Source organism: Trichosurus vulpecula, chromosome 1 (assembly GCF_011100635.1).
Source record: "Trichosurus vulpecula isolate mTriVul1 chromosome 1, mTriVul1.pri, whole genome shotgun sequence".
Taxonomy (NCBI): Eukaryota; Metazoa; Chordata; class Mammalia; order Diprotodontia; family Phalangeridae; genus Trichosurus; species Trichosurus vulpecula.
In genome coordinates, this window is record NC_050573.1 from 540,290,454 (window position 1) to 540,311,192 (window position 20,739).

General features: G+C 38.2%; 1 protein-coding gene across 1 annotated transcript in view; it reads right to left on the bottom strand.

Annotated features, from left to right (window-relative positions):
* The window catches only part of PMS2 (PMS1 homolog 2, mismatch repair system component), a 47,890-nt gene that overhangs the window by 17,573 nt on the left and 9,578 nt on the right, over window positions 1–20,739 (bottom strand). The window contains exons 6-11 of the mRNA XM_036741422.1: window positions 17,738–17,905; window positions 17,177–17,274; window positions 14,975–15,074; window positions 4,390–4,474; window positions 2,740–2,895; window positions 1,120–2,014 (exon numbers count right to left, since the gene is read on the bottom strand). Coding sequence (XP_036597317.1) covers window positions 1,120–2,014; window positions 2,740–2,895; window positions 4,390–4,474; window positions 14,975–15,074; window positions 17,177–17,274; window positions 17,738–17,905 — 1,502 coding nt within the window. The remainder of the gene's footprint in view (window positions 1–1,119; window positions 2,015–2,739; window positions 2,896–4,389; window positions 4,475–14,974; window positions 15,075–17,176; window positions 17,275–17,737; window positions 17,906–20,739) is intronic.

Sequence of the window (20,739 nt, forward strand, 5' to 3'; positions counted from 1 at the left end):
TGTTAGGCATTTTAAAAGGCATTTCATATTAATTATAAAAAAATTACTTCATTACCGATTTCTGCCTTATAAAGTATGTGGTATTGTGTAATTTCACTAAAAAAATAAGTTGCTGAAATGGAGCTACAGAAAAATATATGTAGGATGACATTTTTATAATTCTGAATATGTGTTGATCTTTTGCTAAATCTTAGGATATGTGCACTTGCAAACAGAAGTTGCAGATTTTCTATTCCATGAAACAGAAGATCCACCAATTCAAAAAGAACAAAGAGAGGGACCAATTAGGGGTCTACTGTAGTAGAACAGAAACAGGTGGGAAATAAAAGTTTGAACTAGGGTGCTAAAAGATATTAACTGATATGAGGCAGTACCAAGGAAGAGTTTATAGGACTTAGCACAAAGGAAGCACAGGAGAAGTGATTTGATATGTAACTGAGAGAGCAAAGAGAGAAGAAAAGGGAAGTAAAAAACAGCTTAGAGGTCTTGGGCCTGGTCAGCTGGGAGAAAGTTAGTGCCATGAAGAGGAAAAAGTAGGGGGAAGGCAGAGAAATAAGTAGAATTTGAGGTGACAGTATAACATTTAAATTGAAAGGTCTTAGAGGCAAATGAATACATAGAACTAGAGTTCAAAGAAGACCAAGAAAACTCTTGGGAGGAGATGGGTCTTTATTTGAGTTTTAAGAATGGGTAGGATCGAAATACAATGGAGAGCAATCTGGCCACATGCAAAGAAAGGTAAGATGGGAGGAAAGGTTGGTTTTGTTAGAGGGAGGAAAGACAAGTTACAATGGTGAGATATTAAAATGGGAATGTCCAAGAGGTAGAGATACCAGAGCTTATGTGAGAGACTATACCTACAGATTTGGGGGCTGTCATTAACACAAGAGATATAGAGTTGATACCATGAGAATGGAGGAGTTCTCAGAAGGAGCAAAAAGAATCAAGCTCCAAGGACCTAAATCTCAAATGGCTATAAGCTAAACAGATCTGAATAGAAGTGCAATAACAGTTAGCAACAAGACCTTAATTCAATAAATGTGACAATTTAACATATGTTTCTCAATTCATTCTGCTCTCAAGTGGGCTACAGGAAAATATAATTAAGGTAAAAAATACCTTATTTCTTTTCTTAGTTCATTTTCTGCAGCCTGATTTTCTCCAGGGCTTATCTTTGCCCTGAATCTTCTGTAATTCAGTGCTTTTACCCTTTGTTGTTCCTGCTGTTGCAGCTGCTGCAGCCGTTTAGTTAAAGAACTCATGGAGAAGTTCAGAGGCACCTCTTTTTTAGTAACTTTAATAGCTACATCCACCTGCGATACTGAACAGTCCTCAGAATTCATCACCTTTGGGGGCACACTGAAATTTAAAGAAGCCACTTCTTTTTTAAGTCGCTTCCCTTTTGGTGGTGAGTTACTGCTTGGCTGAGGCAAATTTCTGAAGTCGTTCTCAATACCTTTTTCTTCCAAACTACATTCTGTGATTGAAAACTGACTGTCAGTTCCGGGCGATTTCTTAAAAGGTTCAACACTTTCTTCCAAAAATGTGTAATCTTCCTCAGGTAAACTCGTGACACATTCCCTGCCAACATGGGTACCGCTCTCTGGGGTGCTAAAACATTCATCAGACTGTGTGGAAGTGCTACTGTATCCTGAATCTTTGTCACTGTCTACTGGCTTTGGATTCATACTGCTATGTCTGCCTGGGCTTGGCTCCGGCATCTTCTCCTGACTACTGCATTCTTTGCCAGAGATGGGTTTGGGGGAGTTTACAGGACTTGGAGTGCTGCAAAATGGCCAGAGATTTCTCTGTCTTGGAGAATCTTGTGGTTGTTTACGATTTTTCAGATTCTGAGAACTGTGTTCTGTTGTATGATGAAGAGAAAATGCTTCTCGTAGTCTGGCAATAGTTAATGTTCTTTTTTCTTCTCCTTTAGTATGTAGTGAGATGAGATTCTTCTCCTTTTCTGGAAGGGGTTTTTCCATCTCTGTTGAACACATCTTTAATAAATTACCTAAAACAAACATGAAGAGAGAACCACTTCAGGGACTCTTCCTTGGAAATAAGAGGATTTAACAGTGTTTGACCACAACTTAAAAAGCAAGAGCCCATGTTTGCCAGGTGTAGTTCAGACCCCTAAGACCAAACATGAGAGATAGAGAAGCAGTAGCCAGTTTTTCTCCTTGAAAAGGAGGGTTTAGGGACCTGTAGTTTCTCTCTATATCATTTTTCTTTTAGGAGCACTCTCTCACAACTGATTCCAGAAATATCTAGACTAACACTATTTAAGAAATCATGCTAATTATAATGAATGGCTTTCCATTTATGCATAATTACCACTTAATAAAATAGTTGTATCAATAAATGTGTACTAGGTTAGCTTTGTCTAAATTTCATTTCATCATAACAATAAACTCTGCTTGCACATACTCAAGCTAGATTTTATCGCTCAGGAAACATCATCCTTTGTTTGAAAACCTCAGCTTCCACTTCTATGAACACAACTGTCTCTCCTTGTCTATGATGAGCTGCGGGCAGAGGTAGCCATATATGCTGCATTTAAGGTAACTTGTGTCCAATATATAACCATATATTATAAAATCCAACTAACTCATGCACTAAAAAAGAATAATTTTGGTCCTGTGATAGAGCTTCTTTATACTTGGAACAATAAAAAGCATGTCAGAATAGATAACATTTTTAATAGCATTTAAAAAAATATATTTGTAATTTTCTTACCTTCAATGTCCAACACTGGTTTCTGGTTGACACTAAATTTGTTAACACCACTATCAAACATTCCTATCAGAGATGTCTTTAGCACTGCCAACAAAAGCTTCTCTTCCTGTAATAAAATTTGCCTTTTGTCTGGGGTTACATTGATATCCACACACTCTAAAAACAAAACAAAACAAAAAGGCACTTATTACACTTTTAATTAAACTTTAACAATGAGAACAGTCATAGTCTTCCATTTTATCAGTTAAGAATGGCCAAAAGATACGAACTTTAAACTTTACAACTCCACTACAAATAATACAGAAATGGACAAAGAGATCATTTTCTAAGAGCCAGGGAGAGCATTTTATTTCTAAACACTTCACTGGATATTCTTGTTACCCCCTTGGCTACAACGTTAAAAAGCCACTCTTTTCCTAATAAAACAATTAGCCTAGTTTCAAAGTGATCATCTAATCATGGTTATAGAGCAAGTTGTTTCCATTCATACTACAGCAATAACATTTTGGTTTTTTCCTATTGAAGTAATATTGTCCAAGTTTTAAAGGACTTTAATTCAATTAAACAAATACTCATTATTCATTTTCTGCTACAAATAAGCCTGGGCATGAGGCACCAAGTAAGATGGAGGCCTTTTCCTAAAGAAGCGTATAATTTGGGAGGGTGAGGGTAGACGGGAAAAGGATATGGCTATACACAAATAACCACAGCATGAGAAAATACATAAATGCTATAAGAGAGATATATGAAAAGCATTTTGTAGTTGAAAGGAGGAAAAGATCAGCTCTAATCAGGGGTGGGGCAGAAATAAATGGAGAGGGGTAGAGAGGTCCTAAAACCTGGAAGGATTTCAACAGATGGAAATATAGCTGGGGGGAGAGAGAAGGCAATGGCGCAGGGACAGGACACTGCAAGGTAGACCCAAGAGACTGAGTAATCCAGTTTGGCTGGAACACAGGGTATGAGTTGGGGCCTAGTGTGAAATAAGGCTAGAAAGGTAACTCTGGCCTACATAAGGCCAAGGCAAAGGTTCTTGAGCAACAAACTAAGTAATTTGAATTTGTCTGGTAAGCAATGGGAAGCTACTGAATAGTTTGCTATCTGTTTGCTTTTTTCCACATTGCTTTCTGTCTGGAATTAACTCTCCCTACTTTTCCCGGGCCACTCGCAAATGCCCCCTTCTCTATTCAACAACAGGAAGCCTTCACTGATATCCCTAAGCCAGAAGTACTCTGTCCCGCCTTCATAACATGTTACTTGGAACTGCTGGATTCCAGTTTGCATCTTACTTATTTTTTTACTTGCCTTATCTCTCCGACTAAGACGTAAGATCCTTGGGTGCCTGTACCACATCTTATTTGTCTTTGTCTCTACTGGTACTTAGTATGGTGCCAAAAACAGAAAGCATAACAAATACTGGTTAAATAAAAGTTAACTGAATTTTTGAACATGAGAGGGATGGGATTAGAAGTGGTACTTTTAGGAAGAGTAACCTGTCAACAAGATGTAGGATGGATTGGGGAATGGGGAAGACAAAAACAGGAATACCACGTAGGAGGCTATTACAGCATTAAAGGTGACAGCCGGAACCAAGGTGACAGTAGTGGGAACAAAAAGGAAAAACCAGAATTGTCAGACATTGGAACTTACCAGAATTGACAGAAATGTTAAGAACAACAAATGGATACTGGTGCCGATTGTATAAGTGGTAGACTTCGTTTACTAGTCTGGAAATCTATAGAAAGAACAAAGATTAATAACAGTTATAAATATTCTATTTTCTTTTACATTGTAGTAACTCTGGCCAACCACCACTTAATCTTAGAACAATAAAATATTAGAGCTTGAAGAGTCCTTACAGATCATCTAGTTTAGGGGTTGGCAAACTAGATCCTGCGGGCCAAATCTAGCCCTCTGCCTGTTTTTGAACAGTCCACAGGACAAATCTGGCCTGCTGCCTGTTTTCTTATAGCCCACAAACTATAAATGTTTTTATATTTTATAATAAAGTTTTGCTAAATTTAACTTAAAATGTTAAAAAAAATTCTTAGGTCCCAAGCAGGCAAAAAACAGGCGGTGGGCCAGACATGGCCTCTGGGCTATATAGTCTGTCAAGCCCTGATTTAATCCCATATTCTTATTTTACACATGAGGAATTGAAGGTCCAGAAAGGTAAAGTGATATGGATTTTTAAAAAATGCTGATTCCTAAAAAAAGGTACTTGGAGGGATTTGGGGGAGAGCTCAGGCAAGTCCCTGCCTTTACTCTGTCATCTTGGCTCTGCCTCCCCCTCTTAAGGAGGTCTCTAGGAGAGGGCCAGCTTAGAGATCTGCCCCCTGCTCTTGTGCTATTCAACATTTTTTGTTAGTGATGTGAAGGCACAGGTGGTAAATTCATGAAATTTGTAGATGACATAAAGCTAGGGAGATAAAATGCTAATAATGCATATGACAGAGTTAGGATCTCAAAATTCCATGATAAGAGAGAACAATTGGCCGAACTGAAAGAGATAAAATTTAATAGGGATATGTAGAAAGATTGACACTTGGGTTAAAAAAATAAACTGGAGGAAGCATGGTCGTATATGAAAGAAGCCTGGAGTTTTCAACTGTACTGCAAACTCAGTCTAAAACAGAGCAACTGTCTCATAATTGCTAGTGAAAAAGCTAGTAAAATCCTAGGTCACATCATCAGAAGTAGTATGTAAAATGAAAGAGGTGAGGATCTGATGACCTTTGTCCTCGTCAGACCATATCCAAAACACTGTTCAATTCAGGGTACCACAAATTTAGGAAGAACACTAATGAATGGGAACAAGTACAGAGAACTGCAACCAGAATGGTAAAGATTGAAGATAATAACAGAGCAGTATCAAATTAAAAAAAATGGAAATGCTAATCTTGAAGAAAATATTTAAGCTGCCCTCAAATGTTTGGAGGGCTGTATAAAAGAAGAATTAAACTTACTTTGCCTCGCCCCAGCAGAGAGAACTAAAAGCAATGGAGGAATACTTCAGGGAGGAAAATTTAAGCCAAATATAAAGAAAAAACTTCTTAATAATAAAGACACGTCTCCAAATGTAATGGGCTCTTCTGGCCAAGATGACTGTCTAAACAGGAGGCAGGCTACTCAGGTCCCATATTTCAGTATAACTCTTGAAATTCATACCAGACCAAATAATGATCAAGAAATCCAATGAGAAACTACAGTGACTTCTTCCATCCCAGAACTGTAAAAAAGCCAAAAGCTCACAGGAAAGAGAAAAGAAGGACTAGCTGGCCAGCAAATGGTAGCTCTTAACACAACTAAAGATGCAAAATGTCCCTAATACTCTGTTTCAAGATGTTACAAAGAGGCCTGAAGGTCCAGCATTCTTAACCTCAAACAGAAAACAAGCAGGGCCAACTGCCCAATCCAAAGTATAGCAAAGGGCTGAGCCTTGCCCTGGCACAAAGGCTCAATTCAGAAACTAAATCTGGAGATGAGTATATCAGTATAAAAATTTATTGCAAATCTAGAAATCCCCAAAAGGAAGGAGTAATTCCATAGCAACTTCAGAGACTCAAAGTAAAAAATGGATTTTCCAGAGGGACTACATGAATGACTAAAAGAAGAAATGAAGAGATAAAAAATGAAGTAAAAGCTCTGGAGGAAAGAAATGTTAGGAATCCCTGAAAACTAGACTAAACCAAACAAGTCAGCAAACATTTATTAAAAACTTATGTACAGGCTGTTTTCAGAGAAAGGAATCAAAGCTATCAATAGTCATATAAAAATGTTCTAAATCACTAATAATTAGAAAAATGCAAATTAAAACAACTTTGAGGTACCACCTTACCCTATCAGATTGGCTGAGATGACAGAAAGGGAAAATGACAAATGCTGGAGGGGATGTAGGAAAACAGGGACACAAATGCACTGTTTGTGGAGCTGTGAACTGATCCAATCATTCTGGAGAACATTTAGAACTATGGCCAAAAGGCTATAAAATTGTGCATACCCTTTAACCAAGCAATTTCTCTATTAGGTGTTCCTAAGTAATCCCAAAGGGTTCAAAGAAAAAGAAAAGGATCCATATGTACAAAAATATTGTATATAATATTTTGTGGTGGCAAAAAATTGGAAATTGAAGGGATACCTATCAGCTGAGAAATGGCTAAACAAGCTATGGTATATAAATAAACTAGAATACTACTATGCTATAAGAAATGGTGGAGGAGATGGTTTCAGAAAAACCTGGGAAGACTTACATGAACTGATTCAAAATGAAATGAGAAGAACCAGAACAATATACACAGTAACAGCAATATCCTAAAGATAATCAACTGTAAAAGACTTTTGCTAACTTTGATTAATACAATGATGCACTGTAACTCTAAAGGACTCATCATAGAAAATGCCACCCACCTACAGTTAAGAGAACTGATGGACTCAGACTACTGAAACATATTTTTTCCTTTCTTTATTTTTCTTGCTTTGTGTCCTCCCAGAACACAGCTAATGCAAAAACATTTTGCATTTGACTTCATATGAATATCTGATATCATATTTCTTGCTTCTCAATGGGTGGGGGAAGGATAAAAGGAAAGAGAATTTGGAACTGAAAATTAAAAAAAAAACATGAAAAAAGCCTTACTATGTGAAAGAAACTATGCTAAGCACCAGACTACAAACACAAGCAGGGGAAGAACAAAACAAAACAAAAACAAAAAAACTGTCTTCTCTGCCCTCAAGGAGCTTACATTCTAATGGGGAAAGATAATGTATAAAAAGGGAGCTGAAAAGCAAGGTGGAAGATAGAGTACAAGTACAAGCTGGAAAGTCAAGAATACGCCTTGGAGAATGGCTCTTTCCCATATCATAGTCTTTTCTCTGTCCCTCACGCCCACCCCACAAATCTTTTCTTCAGGGGACAGAATGGAGTTATGGTACATTTAAGAAAAGCACAGGGGGGGAGCTAGGTGATGCAGTGAGTAGAGCACCGGCCCTGGAGTCAGGAAGACCTGAGTTCAAATGCGGCCTCAGATACTTGACACACTTACTAGCTGTGTGACCTTGGGCAAGTCACTTAACCCCAATTGCCCTGCCTTCCCCCCCAGAAAAAAAAAAAAGCACTGATTCCAGAGTCAGTCCAAAGACCTGAATTCAAATTCCACCTCATGATTACTACCCATGTGATTCAGGGCAATTCACCTAACCTCCCCGGGACTTGGTTTCCTCATGTATAAAATGAAGGGGTTGGTCTAGGCCTTTATGATCCCTTCCATCTATACATCTATGAGCCTATGAGAAATGAGAAGCACTGAAGGCCATGTCATAGGTTTGCTTTGGGTCCACCTGACTAGTATCCTATCTTTCTCCTGCCCCAGTCCCACTTTATGACATTAGCAGCAGCTGTGTAAGACAAAGCCAAGAGTCAATCTCTGGTAGAAAAAAAATATTATCGAATTATCCAGAGCAGAAACCTCAGGAGATAATGACATAGTTGCCTCTAAACTGATTTATAAACAGGTGAGACCTAGGTTGTTTGCAGCTGGTGACTATGGATTTGTGGATTTATCCAGAGAGAGAGTGCTAGAACTCCTTTAAATAAGAGCCAATGCAAAAGCGCTGATCACTATAGTTTTCCATTTTTGCTAGAAGACTGTCTAAAAGGCACTTCCATGCCTCTAGGCTGTAGTATCCTTGTCTGTAATTAATCAGTCTATGAAATAGCAAGAATAAAGACTGAAAAAACAGAAGAAAATATAAGATATCAGATATCAAAAAAACAACTGACATGAAAAACAGGTCAAGAAGATAACTTAAGAGTCTCAAGACTACCTGAAACTAATGGTTAAAAAAGCCTGGACACTAGATTTCAAGAAATACATAAATTAAAATAAATAAATAAATAAATGAAAATTTCCCACCTCTATTGGCACCATATATGTATGTATGTGTGTATGTATGTTTGCATATATATACATATATGTACATATGTATGTATGTATAAATGAAAATTTCCCACATCTATTGGAACCAGAGAGCAAAACAAAGGTAAAAAATTCCACTGATTACCTTCTAAAAGGAACTCCAAAAGGCAAAGTCCTAGGAATATCATAGCCAAAATCCAGAGTTGCCACATCAAATAAAAAATACTACAAGCATCCAAAAAAAAAGAGTTCAAGTATCAAAGTCGGGGTTACATAAGACCTAGCATCTCCAACTATCAATGAGATCTTGGAATATAATACTCAAAAAGGCAAAAGAGACAGGCTTACAACCAAAGATAACTTACCTTGCAAAGCTGAGTATAATCTGATAGGGAGAAAAATGGATTTTTAATAGAATAGAGGGCTTTCAGGTGTTTCTGGTGAAAAGGCCAAAGCTGAATGGGAACTCTGAAATATAAACACAACAGTCCAGAAGAATCCAGAAAAGTAAATTCATTTGAGAACTTGGAAGGATCTGCATAATGATGTAGTGCTAACATTCTAATGGAAGACAAGAAACAAGTGTCCCTTCAGAACCATAATATCTTCAAGGGTATTGAAGGAGTTAATAAGAACAACAGAGATCGTTGGGGTAGGCTATCTTGAGGGTTTAAGGAAAGGAAACAGAACGGAGGCTAAAAGGAGGCAGATACCAGTGTAGAAAGGAGAAAGAAGAGGATAGAACTTGTTGTATCCTATAATTGGGATGAATGAAAAATATATATAAACATAGAAGGGGTGAGAGGAGTGGGCAACAGATGTGAACCTCACTGTTATCTGAAATGGACAAAACGGATGAACATACATGGTTTGGTAAAGAAATATATCAAACTTCAACAAGGAAACAAGCAGGGGCAGGATGAGGAAAAAAACTATAATCTAAGGGACTGTGCCTCAGATTGCCTATTAGACAGTCAGGGAATGGCTGAACAAATTATGGCATATGTGTAGTTAAGAAAAGGAAAAACATTATTTCGTAGAATCCTGGGTAGTATGTTCTGACCAGAGAAGTGAACAGAACCAGAATAGTTTATAAAAGAGGAATAACAATGCAAAGAGAAACAACTTTGAAAGACTCAAAAAATTCTGATCAATGCAATTATCAACTAGGGACCTGTGATGAAGCATATTATCCACCTCTTAACAAGGATGAACACAAGGTACAGAAAGAGAAATATGTTTTTGAACATGGCCACTGTGTGGATTTGTTTTTATTGGCTATGTGTATTTGTTAGATGGGTTTTTAAAATTCCTCTTTCCCTAGGTTTTTACTGAGTGGGAGGAGATCAAGAGGGAAGGCAGAGGTTAGCAATAGCGACTCAAGAAGAAAAGAGGGCCATTGTAACACCAAAGAGTATAGAAAGAAGATCCAAAGGAAACACAGACAAGTAGGAAACTTTTTTTAAATTTTTTTTTATTTGATATATTTAGTTTTCAGCATTGATTTTCACAAGAGTTTGAATTGCAAATTTTCTCCCCATTTCTACCCTCCCCCCCACTCCAAGATGGCATATATTCTGGTTGCCCTGTTCCCCAGTCAGCCCTCCCTTCTGTCACCCCACTCCCCTCCCATCCCCTTTTCCCTTCCTTTCTTGTAGGGCAAGATAAATTTCTATGCCCCATTGCCTGTGTATCTTATTTTCCAGTTGCACGCAAAAACTTTTTTTTGTTGTTTTTGAACATCTGTTTTTAAAACTTTGAGTTCCAAATTCTCTCCCCTCTTCCCTTCCCACCCACCCTCCCTAAGAAGTCAAGCAATTCAACATAGGCCACATGCATATCATTATGTATAACCCTTCCACAATACTCATGTTGTGAAAGACTCACTATATTTTGCTCCTTCCTCACCTATCCCCCTTTTTTGAATTTTCTCCCTTGACCCTGTCCACTTTCGAAAGTGTTTGTTTTTGATTACCTCCACCCCCATCTGCCCTCCCTTCTATCATCCCCCCTTTTTTTTTTATCTTCTTCCTCCTTTTTTCCTGTGGGGTAAGATACCCAATTGAGTATGTATGGTATTCCCTCCTCAGGTCAAATCTGATGAGAGCAAGATTCACTCATTTCCCCTCACCTGCCTTCTCTTTTCTTCCTACAGAACTGCTTTTTCTTGCCACTTTTATGTGAGATAATTTACCCCATTCTATCTCTCCCTATCTCAATATATTACTCTCTCATCCTTTAATTTAATTTTATTTCTTTTAGATATCTTCCCTTCATCTTCAACTCACCCTGTGCCCGCTCTCTCTCTCTCTCTGTATATATACATATATACATATATATATACACATACATATATACATACATACACACTCACATATACATATATATACATAAACACACACACACAGACACACATATATATATATATGCATATTCCCTTCAGCTACCCTAACACTGAGGTCTCATGAATCATATACATCATCTTTCCATGTAGGAATGTAAACAAAACAGTTCAACTTTAGTAAGTCCCTTGCAATTTCTTTTTATTGTTCTTTGTCTTGATTACCTTTTCATGCTTCTCTTGATTCTTGTGTTTGAAAGTCAGATTTTCTATTCAGCTCTGGTCTTTTCACTAAGAAAGCTTGAAAGTCCTCTATTTTGTTGAAAATCCATATTTTGCCTTGGAGCATGATACTCAGCCCTTCGATCTCTTAATGTAGAAGCTGCTAGATCTTGGATTATTCTGATTGTGTTTTCCACAATACTCAAATTGTTTCTTTCTGGCTGCTTGCAGTATTTTCTCGATCTGGAAGCTCTGGAATTTGGCGACAATATTCCTAGGAGATTTCTTTTGGGGATCTATTTGAAGAGGCGATCAGTGGATTCTTTCAATTTCTATTTTGCCCTGTGGCTCTAGAGTATCAGGGTAGTTCTCCTTGATAATTTCTTGAAAGATGATATCTAGGCTCTTTTTTTGATTATGGTTTTCAGATAGTCCAATAATTTTTAAATTATCTCTCCTGGATCTATTTTCCAGGTCAGTGGTTTTCCCAATGAGATATTTGACACTGCCTTCCATTTTTGCATTCCTTTGGTTCTGTTTTATAATATCTTGATTTCTCATGAAGTCACTAGCTTCCACTTGCTCCAATCTAATTTTTAAGGTGGCACTTTCTTCAGTGGTCTTTTGGACCTCCTTTTCCATTTGGCTAATTCTGCCTTTCAAGGCATTCTTCTCCTCATTGGCTTTTTGGAGCTCTTTTGCCATTGGAGTTAGTCTATTTTTTAAGGTGTTGTTTTCTTCAGTGTATTTTTCAGTATTTTTTGGGGTCTCCTTTAGCAAGTCATTGACTTGTTTTTCATGGTTTTGTCGCATCCTTCTCATTTCTCTTCCCAATTTTTCCTCTACTTCTCTAACTTGCTTTTCTAAATCCTTTTTGAGTTCTTCCATGGCCTGAGACCAGTTCATGTTTTTCTTGGAGGCTTTTGTTGTAGGCTCTTTGACTTTCTATGTTTTGGTCTTCTTTGTCACCAAAGAAAGATTCCAAAGTCTGAGACTGAATCTGGGTACATTTTCGCTGCCTGGCCATGTTCCCAGCCACCTAACTTGACCCTTGAGTTTTTCAGTGGGGTATAACTGCTTGTAGAGTTAACAGAACTATGTTCCAAGCTTCGGGGGATGCGCCAGCTCTGCCACACCAGCACTTCTCCTTCCCCAAGAACCCCCAACCCGGACTGGACTTGGATCTTCAGCAGGCTCTTCACTCCTGCTCTGATCCGCCACCTAATTCCTCCCACCAGGTGGGCCTGGGGCCAGAAGTAACTGCAGGTGTAGTTCTGTAGCTGCCCCATCTCCGCTGCCCCCGGGGCGGTGGTTGAACCTTGAACTCCTTCCACTCCCGCAGCTTTTCCCACTAACCTTCTCTGTTGTCTTTGGTGTTTGTGGGTTGAGAAGTCTGGTAACTGCTGCAGCTCACTGATTCAGGGCGCTCAGGCACGCTCCGCCCGGCTCCTGGTCTGGTTGGTCCAGGTGGCCCATGCTAGGCTCTGCTCCACTCTGCTCCCAGCTCTGTGCGGGATAGACCTCACCCAGAGACCATCCAGGCTGTCCTGGGCTGGAGCCCTGCTTCCCTCTGCTATTTTGTGGGTTCTGCAGTTCTAGAATTGGTTCAGAGCCATTTTTTATAGGTTTTTGGAAGGACTTGGCAGGGAGCTCATGCAAGTCCCTGCTTTCCAGCTGCCATCTTGGCTCCGCCCCCCCAAGTAGGAAACTTTTGAAAGTACTGTGCAGAATTTATCATATACATCTATATGTAGGGGGGAAGAGGCAAAAGAAAAGCAAGCAGTTGGAAATAGAGATTCATGGTTTCACATAGTTTCCTCTTTTTGTGTCCTACTCTGTAAGGAAATGCTCTCTTTTTTGGTGTTTAAGTTGAGATTTTTTTTTTCAAAAAACAAATGGAATAGGCTGCCTTAAGAAATCTTGGGCTTTATAAAGTTGGAAATCTTCAAAAATCGATAAGATGGTCACTTGCCAAATATGTCATAAAGAAACTGGAGGTGGCGCAGCACAAGGCAAAGACCACTCACTGGCTTTGGAATCAGAGAACTTGAGTAAAGTTTACCTTTCAAATTTACAATCTTCCTGACTGTGGGCTAGTCAACTAACCTACTGGCGCCTCAGTTTCCTCCTCTATAAAATAAGAAGGGCGGACTGGATGGCCTTCGAGCTCCCTTCCAACTCTCGATCTACGATCCAAAAACCACGCTGAAGTCCCAGCTCTGAGTGAGATGTTGTGAACACTTGGAACACTCATCTCCTTAAGTTTAGAAGAATTCTATTTTAATTTTCATTGGTAACGCATATGAATATATTTGTAACATCAATATAGTGTAGATAGAAATGTTCTGAACTTATCCTCTCCAGCCTCAATTTCTCATTTGTAAAATAAGTCTAAGAAAACTGCCTACTTTAAAGGGATATTGTGGGGAAAGTGCTTTGTAAACCTTAAAATGATACCAAAGAGCTTGCTACATAGGATCTTTTTTTTTTTAAGATTTTTTTGGGGGGGCAGGGCAATTGGGGTTAAGTGATTTGCCCAAGGTCACACAGCTAGTAAATGTGTCAAGTGTCTGAGGCTGCATTTGAACTCAGGTCCTCCTGACTCCAGGGCCGGTGCTCTACTTACTGCACCACCTAGCTGCCCCTAGAGAGGATCTTTAGAAGAACAGAAAAGCCTATAATGGACAACATGGAGTAAAATTTCTGGATAATCACAACAGGTAGTTCACAGGGAACTTACTATATCAGAACTTTTGAATACCAAAAGTGACTACAAAATATTGAGTGGGGAAAAAAAGGGAAATTAAAGGCAAAAATATATACAGTTATCCCTTTTATATCATGACTTTTTCTATCATAGTTTTGATATATCAAAGGTTGGCTTAAGAAATTAAATGGGAATTTTGGGGGAGTTTGTAGCTACAGATGTCATGTGAAGGCCAGCAGACAACGCACAAAGTTTGGAAACTTAGAAATGCATAAAATATATGTATAGTATTGTATATTATCAACATATTTTATCTTTTAATACCATAATTAATTCAGACCTTCTCTGGTATGAAGGAAGGGCCAAAAAATTTTACAGGGATTTTCCAGATCTTGGGGCTGCCACCTCCTGACCCTTGCGATATGGGGGCGTGTATTGCCAATTAAGTTGGGCCTTTCTTACTGTTTTAGAATGATAAATTAATTAATCTCTTTGATTGAGTCTTACTAGGTGCTAAACCCCAGGCCCAAAGTGTGAAGCCCTCAGGGTCCTAAGGGGAGATGCTAAGACTAGAGCCAATAGTAGGTGCCTAGGTTCTGGTAGCTCAGATGATGTTTGATGATGTCCAAAGACTGTATAAAAAGAGAGAACAGAGCTATTTGCTTGAGGCTCTCACTCCTGGAGGTGTGAGATTCTGGACAGCTGTTCTAACAGCCTCCTGGCTCACCCAGATGTTGATGGTTTCTTGGTAACTATGAATTGTATTTGGTCTGTTTATAATGTATGTTTGTAATTTGTTTGTATTTGCTCTGAAGTTCAGGGTGCTGGCTTTTTCCCCTGAACTAAGTAAATGATATTTGTATGTTGGATTGAAATAAGATTGTTAACCCCCTTAATGGTACTTTCCTTAGTAAAGCAGATCAAAAGAACCTGTGCTAGCAGCATTCTTGTTGTTGGGCTTGTGTTGGTCTTTCACCCCCATAGCAGCTGCTAGCCAAATTGATGCAACAGAGAGATAACTTTATATTACAGTACTGCTAGTAATTTTACCTTTGCAGGGTCACAAGGCCGTTGATTGATAAAGAAAAACTGCCTCTCTGTTGTACTTCTTCCAACACCATGGTCAGAACGGGAAACAAAACCTGAAATACTATTTTACATTAATATGATAAGGGTTGGAACCCAGAGTAGAGAAAGTAATTTGTCAACATATACTTAATTAAACAAATATTTTTAAAAACCTACAACGTGCAAAGCACTGTTATTTATATATCACAACAATTTTAAAGTGTTTTTTAAAGCTCCAAGTTTTCCCTCTTCCTGTCTGCTCCTCCTCCAAATCCCCCAAATCTGGTGATATACTATTGAAATATTTTAGGTATACTCTATTCCTACTTCTCAGAAAAATAAAAAGCAGAGTGCTTCCAGTAATTCCATAGGATATGCATTATATATTCTATATCATATTTACTCAAAAAACTTTTATTCAGTTCCCTTCAGGTGAACTCTATTTTCCTCCAGGGTACACTGCCCTCCACTCATGTCCCCAATGTTCCTAGCTGCTCAGAAAACTTCATTCAAGCCTACCCTCCAGAACTAGGTCTTTGCTTCATCTTTAGCAAATAAACTTAATCATAAAGTGATGATAACTGTTTACTGGATATTTGAGTTTGAATATATGCAAGGAAATGTTTAATCACAGAATTTCACTTATTAATGTGAAATTAAATTCATTAGCCTAACATTAAATGATTTTTGAGTCCCACATCAATCTCGGCAGAAAATTTCATCTCCTACTCTGGTGAAAAAATTCAGATCAGCCGATAGGTTCATTCTCGACTTCCCTTCTCTCCACTTTTAAACTTCTATAACTTCAACCATTATTTCTTCTTTCCCTCCTAGCTCAGGGGAAAAAGTAAGCCTACCTCCTTTCCAAGGGTAAACCTCCTACTTTTGTCCCTGATCCCCTCCTAGCTCTCTAGGATCTTATTTCATCAATTGTTCTCTCTCTTGAATTATCAATAATCTCCTTTTCTCTGATTCTTTCCTCTCCCCCTATATTGGCATATTCAGGTACTAACACCACCAAATTACCTTGCCCATCCAGCCTTTGCTGTGAACCTTTCTTATAAATTGTGTGTTCTGTGACTAGTAAAAAAAAATGCATTAGTGGGGAATCATGGGCTGTGGTTTGGAGAGGATTCTGACCCATAAAATACATAGACCCCATGGTAGCTTACTGGGAGAATCCAGAGAGAGATCTGTTCTTCCAGCCCAACTGGACTACATTATTTTGCTTATCTCTCTCTTCTCTTGGCAAAGACGTGAGGCATAACAAAGGTAGAATGTTATATCCAGGCTGAAGAAGTCAATGTATTGGTTATCAGTTAAGTTTAACTCAACTGTTTTCTTTGTTACATGGGAAGTTTCAAATTTGAAAGGCTTAAGAATTATGATCAACACAACAAACAACCATGATTCCATGAGGCCTGCTACCTGTTTCCTGACAGAGAGACAGACTCAAGATGCAGAATAAGACAGTAATTTTTTGGACATGTCCAAGGTAGAAATTTGTTCTGCTTGACTATGTATATTTGTTAGAATTTTTGTTAGAAGGGTTTTGTTTTCCTTTTTTTTTTCTTCAGGGAAGGTAAAGGTGGAAGGAAGGGAAAATACTTTTTTGCTAATTGGAAAAAATTAATAGATTTAAGACAAACAAAACAAGGCAATTCCAAGTAGCTGGGGAATAATGGTTAATATATTTCTAGATAGAAAACTGCTGGAAAAAGGCATCAATAAAATTTATTTTCAAAAAAAGAAATAAGTTTGAATTTGAGGAAAGACAAATACTTGAGCAAAAAGAAATAAATCATGCTATAAAATCAGTCCTATATTCTTCTGCTATGCTAAAATAATTTTATAAGTAAAATATCATATATGATTTTATGTTTTAAAATTATTTTGATCATTTATTACCTAAAACCTTCACTAAGGATATAAATTCAGCAGAAAAACTGAAAATGTACCAAATTATATAGAACAAAGAAACTCCTTTTATTCCTGTTCAGGTTTATACTAACTATAGTTAAACATCTGGGTTCTTTCTTACAGCACTTTCCCTAAATTCTCTTCTCAGCAGTAATATCACTCACAATTTTATGCAATTCCTAAATAATCATTTTCCCCTTAAAAAGCTTCATCAAATAACTCCAAGTGAATCACATAGGTAACGATCTTTAGTCACTTACTTACCTAAAGAGATTATGTAGTGCATCATTATAGTCAATACCATACTCTTCACAAACTGATTCACTAGGGGGCAGCTGCACAAAGGGAATGAGGCTCTGCAACTGAAAGAAATCATGGTTCACTGTCATTCTCTAATAGAGTAAACCTAAATTCCGGAAATAAGGTATATGACTTCTCCCCCCTCTGTCTTCCTGTCTAAGTTTAATTAAAGTACATTAGGAAAGCAAGGGAACTTGATTTGATTTGTCTGGCTTACAAAGTGATTCTGATTATACTTCTGACATACACCTGAAAAGCTGGAAAATTCAGGCCATTCCATTTACTAAACAAAGTATTCCCTATAAGTTTCTTGAGCAAGAGCAGAAGGGTATGGTTTTCTTTATATCAAGAAAGGACAAAGTAGCTTTTTGTTTTCTCAAACAAGCAACTAATGATTCTAATTCAACTAATCTTAGTGGGAAATGTTTAAGAACATTTAATTATTGGATTTTTTTTGTAAAATATTAATTCCAAAAGGGCAATAACCTGCTGCAACTACAATACGATTTGTTTGGTAATTATTACCTGTTTCTGTCCAAACACTGCTCCAATATTTTCCTTTACCGTGGAGTTTCCATTTGTGCATAAAACAGTCTGTCGTTTTCCTTGTCCAACCTGATTGGTGCAGTTTATTCGGATACCTGTTGAAATGATACAGTATGCTTGTAACACCTGTACCATTTTGGTGAATTCCTGGTTAAAAACAAATAACAAAAATCGCAAAAAACCTCTCAATCACTTATAATTGGGAAAGCATACAATAGCCATTGTTCAACAATTATAATAGTATGCTTGAAGTTATTAAAGTACTTTAACAAAAACAATACTTCTTGACTGTTAGGAAACTTTAGGAATAGAGAATAACCTAATTTGAGACACATAGCACTCAATTACAGGATAAAATGCAGCCTAAAATCTTTCGCTTCCATATTCCTCTAGTTGGTACTAATTCCTGTTTACTTTCTTAATGAGACATACCTAAATAAATACATGACTCTTTTGTTCACAAGAAGTACAATATATAAAACTTAGGCACAAGCTAGTCTCTTGCAAAATACTTTATATGTTAAAAAAGTTTTTGTAAACATATAAAAGTTATATGTTTAATGCATGATCATGCACTTAATTTTCATTCAAATCTATGAAGACTTTACTGAGTTATTTTTCAAAGTTCCAAAAAATGGAGAATGTTCTTAAAATAAATGTAAAGCTATTAGAAGATAAACCTTCAGAATTACAAAAACTCAAAGTGAAGTAATGTAATTTCTGATTTGATTCATCACACACACACAAGGACATTCAATAACTATCTGATAATTATTTCTTTTTTTTTTTTGCAGGGGGGAAGGCAGGGCAATTGGGGTTAAGTGACTTGCCCAAGGTCACACAGCTAGTAAGTGTGTCAAGTGTCTGAGGCCAAATTTAAACTCAGATCCTCCTGAATCCAGGGCCAGTGCTCTACTCACTGTGCCACCTAGCTGCCCCACTATTTGATAATTATTTCTAAGAAAAAAATATATAAAACTGTCTTAATACAGTAATGTCTGACTAAAGGGGAAAAAAAACTAAATTATATTCAAAAGAATTAAGAGAATAGAATGAAAAAAATAAGAAAGTATCAATGACACATTTTACTACACCTGAATAAATGAATGAATAAACGAGAAAGCATTTATTAACCACTTACTTATTAAGTGATGGAGATACAAATAACTTTTTTTAAAAAGTGAAACAGCCCCTGCCCCTGGAGGAGTTTACATTCTAATAGAGGAAGTCAACGTCTATAGGGAAGTAGTAACCAGGGAAGGGAGTTTTGGTGTGCTGATTCACAGAGACAGTTGACTGGTAGAGCACTCAGATGAAATGCCCTTTCCAGAAGTAATGGCACTATTGATAATATTACTGCTACCAAAGCAAGATATGGGAAGTGGAGGTATTGGTAAAGAAGCATGGTAGCAGAAGACTAGAGGGGGCGGAGCCAAGATGGCAGCTGGAAAGCAGGGACTAGCATGAGCTCCCCGCCAAGTCTCTGAACCACTTCTAGAACTGCAGAACCCACAAAATAACAGAGGGCAGCAGGGCTCCAGCCCAGCACAGCCTGGATGGTCTCTGGGTGAGGTCTATCCCGCACAGAGCTGGGAGCACAGCAGAGCCCAGCATGGGCTGCACAGACCAACCACACCAGGAGCCAGGTGGAGTGTGCCCTAGTGCCCTGAATCAGTGAGCTGCAGCAGCTACCAGACTTCTCAACCCACAAACACCAAAGACAACAGAGAAGGTTAGTGGGAAAAGCTGCAGGAGTGGAAGGAGTTCAAGGTTCAGCCACTGCCCCGAGGGCAGCGGAGGTGGGGCAGCTACAGAACAACAGCTGCAGTTGCTTCTGGCCCCAGGCCCACCTGGTGGGAGGAATTAGGTGGCGGATCAGAGCAGGAGTGAAGAGCCTGCTGAAGATCCAAGTCCAGTCCGGGTTGGGGGTTCTTGGGGAAGGAGAAGTGCTGGTGTGGCAGAGCTGGCGCATCCCCCGAAGCTTGGAACATAGTTCTCTTAATTCTACAAGCAGTCATACCCCACTGAAAAACTCAAGGGTCAAGTTAGTTGGCTGGGAACATGGCCAGACAGCGAAAATGTACCCAGATTCAGTCTCAGACTTTGGAATCTTTCTTTGGTGACAAAGAAGATCAAAGCATAGAAAGTCAAAGAGCCTACAACAAAAGCCTCCAAGAAAAACATGAACTGGTCTCAGGCCATGGAAGAGCTCAAAAAGGATTTGGAAAAGCAAGTTAGAGAAGTAGAGGAAAAATTGGGAAGAGAAATGAGAAGGATGCGACAAAACCATGAAAAACAAGTCAATGACTTGCTAAAGGAGGCCCCAAAAAATACTGAAAAATACACTGAAGAAAACAACACCTTAAAAAATAGACAAACTCCAATGGCAAAAGAGCTCCAAAAAGCCAATGAGGAGACGAATGCCTTGAAAGGCAGAACTAGCCAAATGGAAAAGGAGGTCCAAAAGACCACTGAAGAAAATACTACCTTAAAAATTAGATTGGAGCAAGTGGAAGCTAGTGACTTGATGAGAAATCAAGATATTATAAAACGGAACCAAAGGAATGAAAAAATGGAAGACAGTGTCAAATATCTCATTGGAAAAACCATTGACCTGGAAAATAGATCCAGGAGAGATAATTTAAAAATTATTGGACTACCTGAAAGCCATGATCAAAAAAAGAGCCTAGATATCATCTTTCAAGAAATTATCAAGGAGAACTACCCTGATATTCTAGGGCAAAATAGAAATTGAAAGAATTCACCGATTGCCTCCTCAAATAGATCCGAAAAGGAAATCTCCTAGGAATATTCTCGCCAAATTCCAGAGCTCCCAGATCAAGGAGAAAATACTGCATGCAGCCAGAAAGAAACAATTTGAGTATTGGGGAAACACAATTAGAATAACCTAAGATATAGTAGCTTCTACATTAAGAGATCGAAGGGCTTAGAATTTGATATTCCGGAGGTCAATGGAGCTA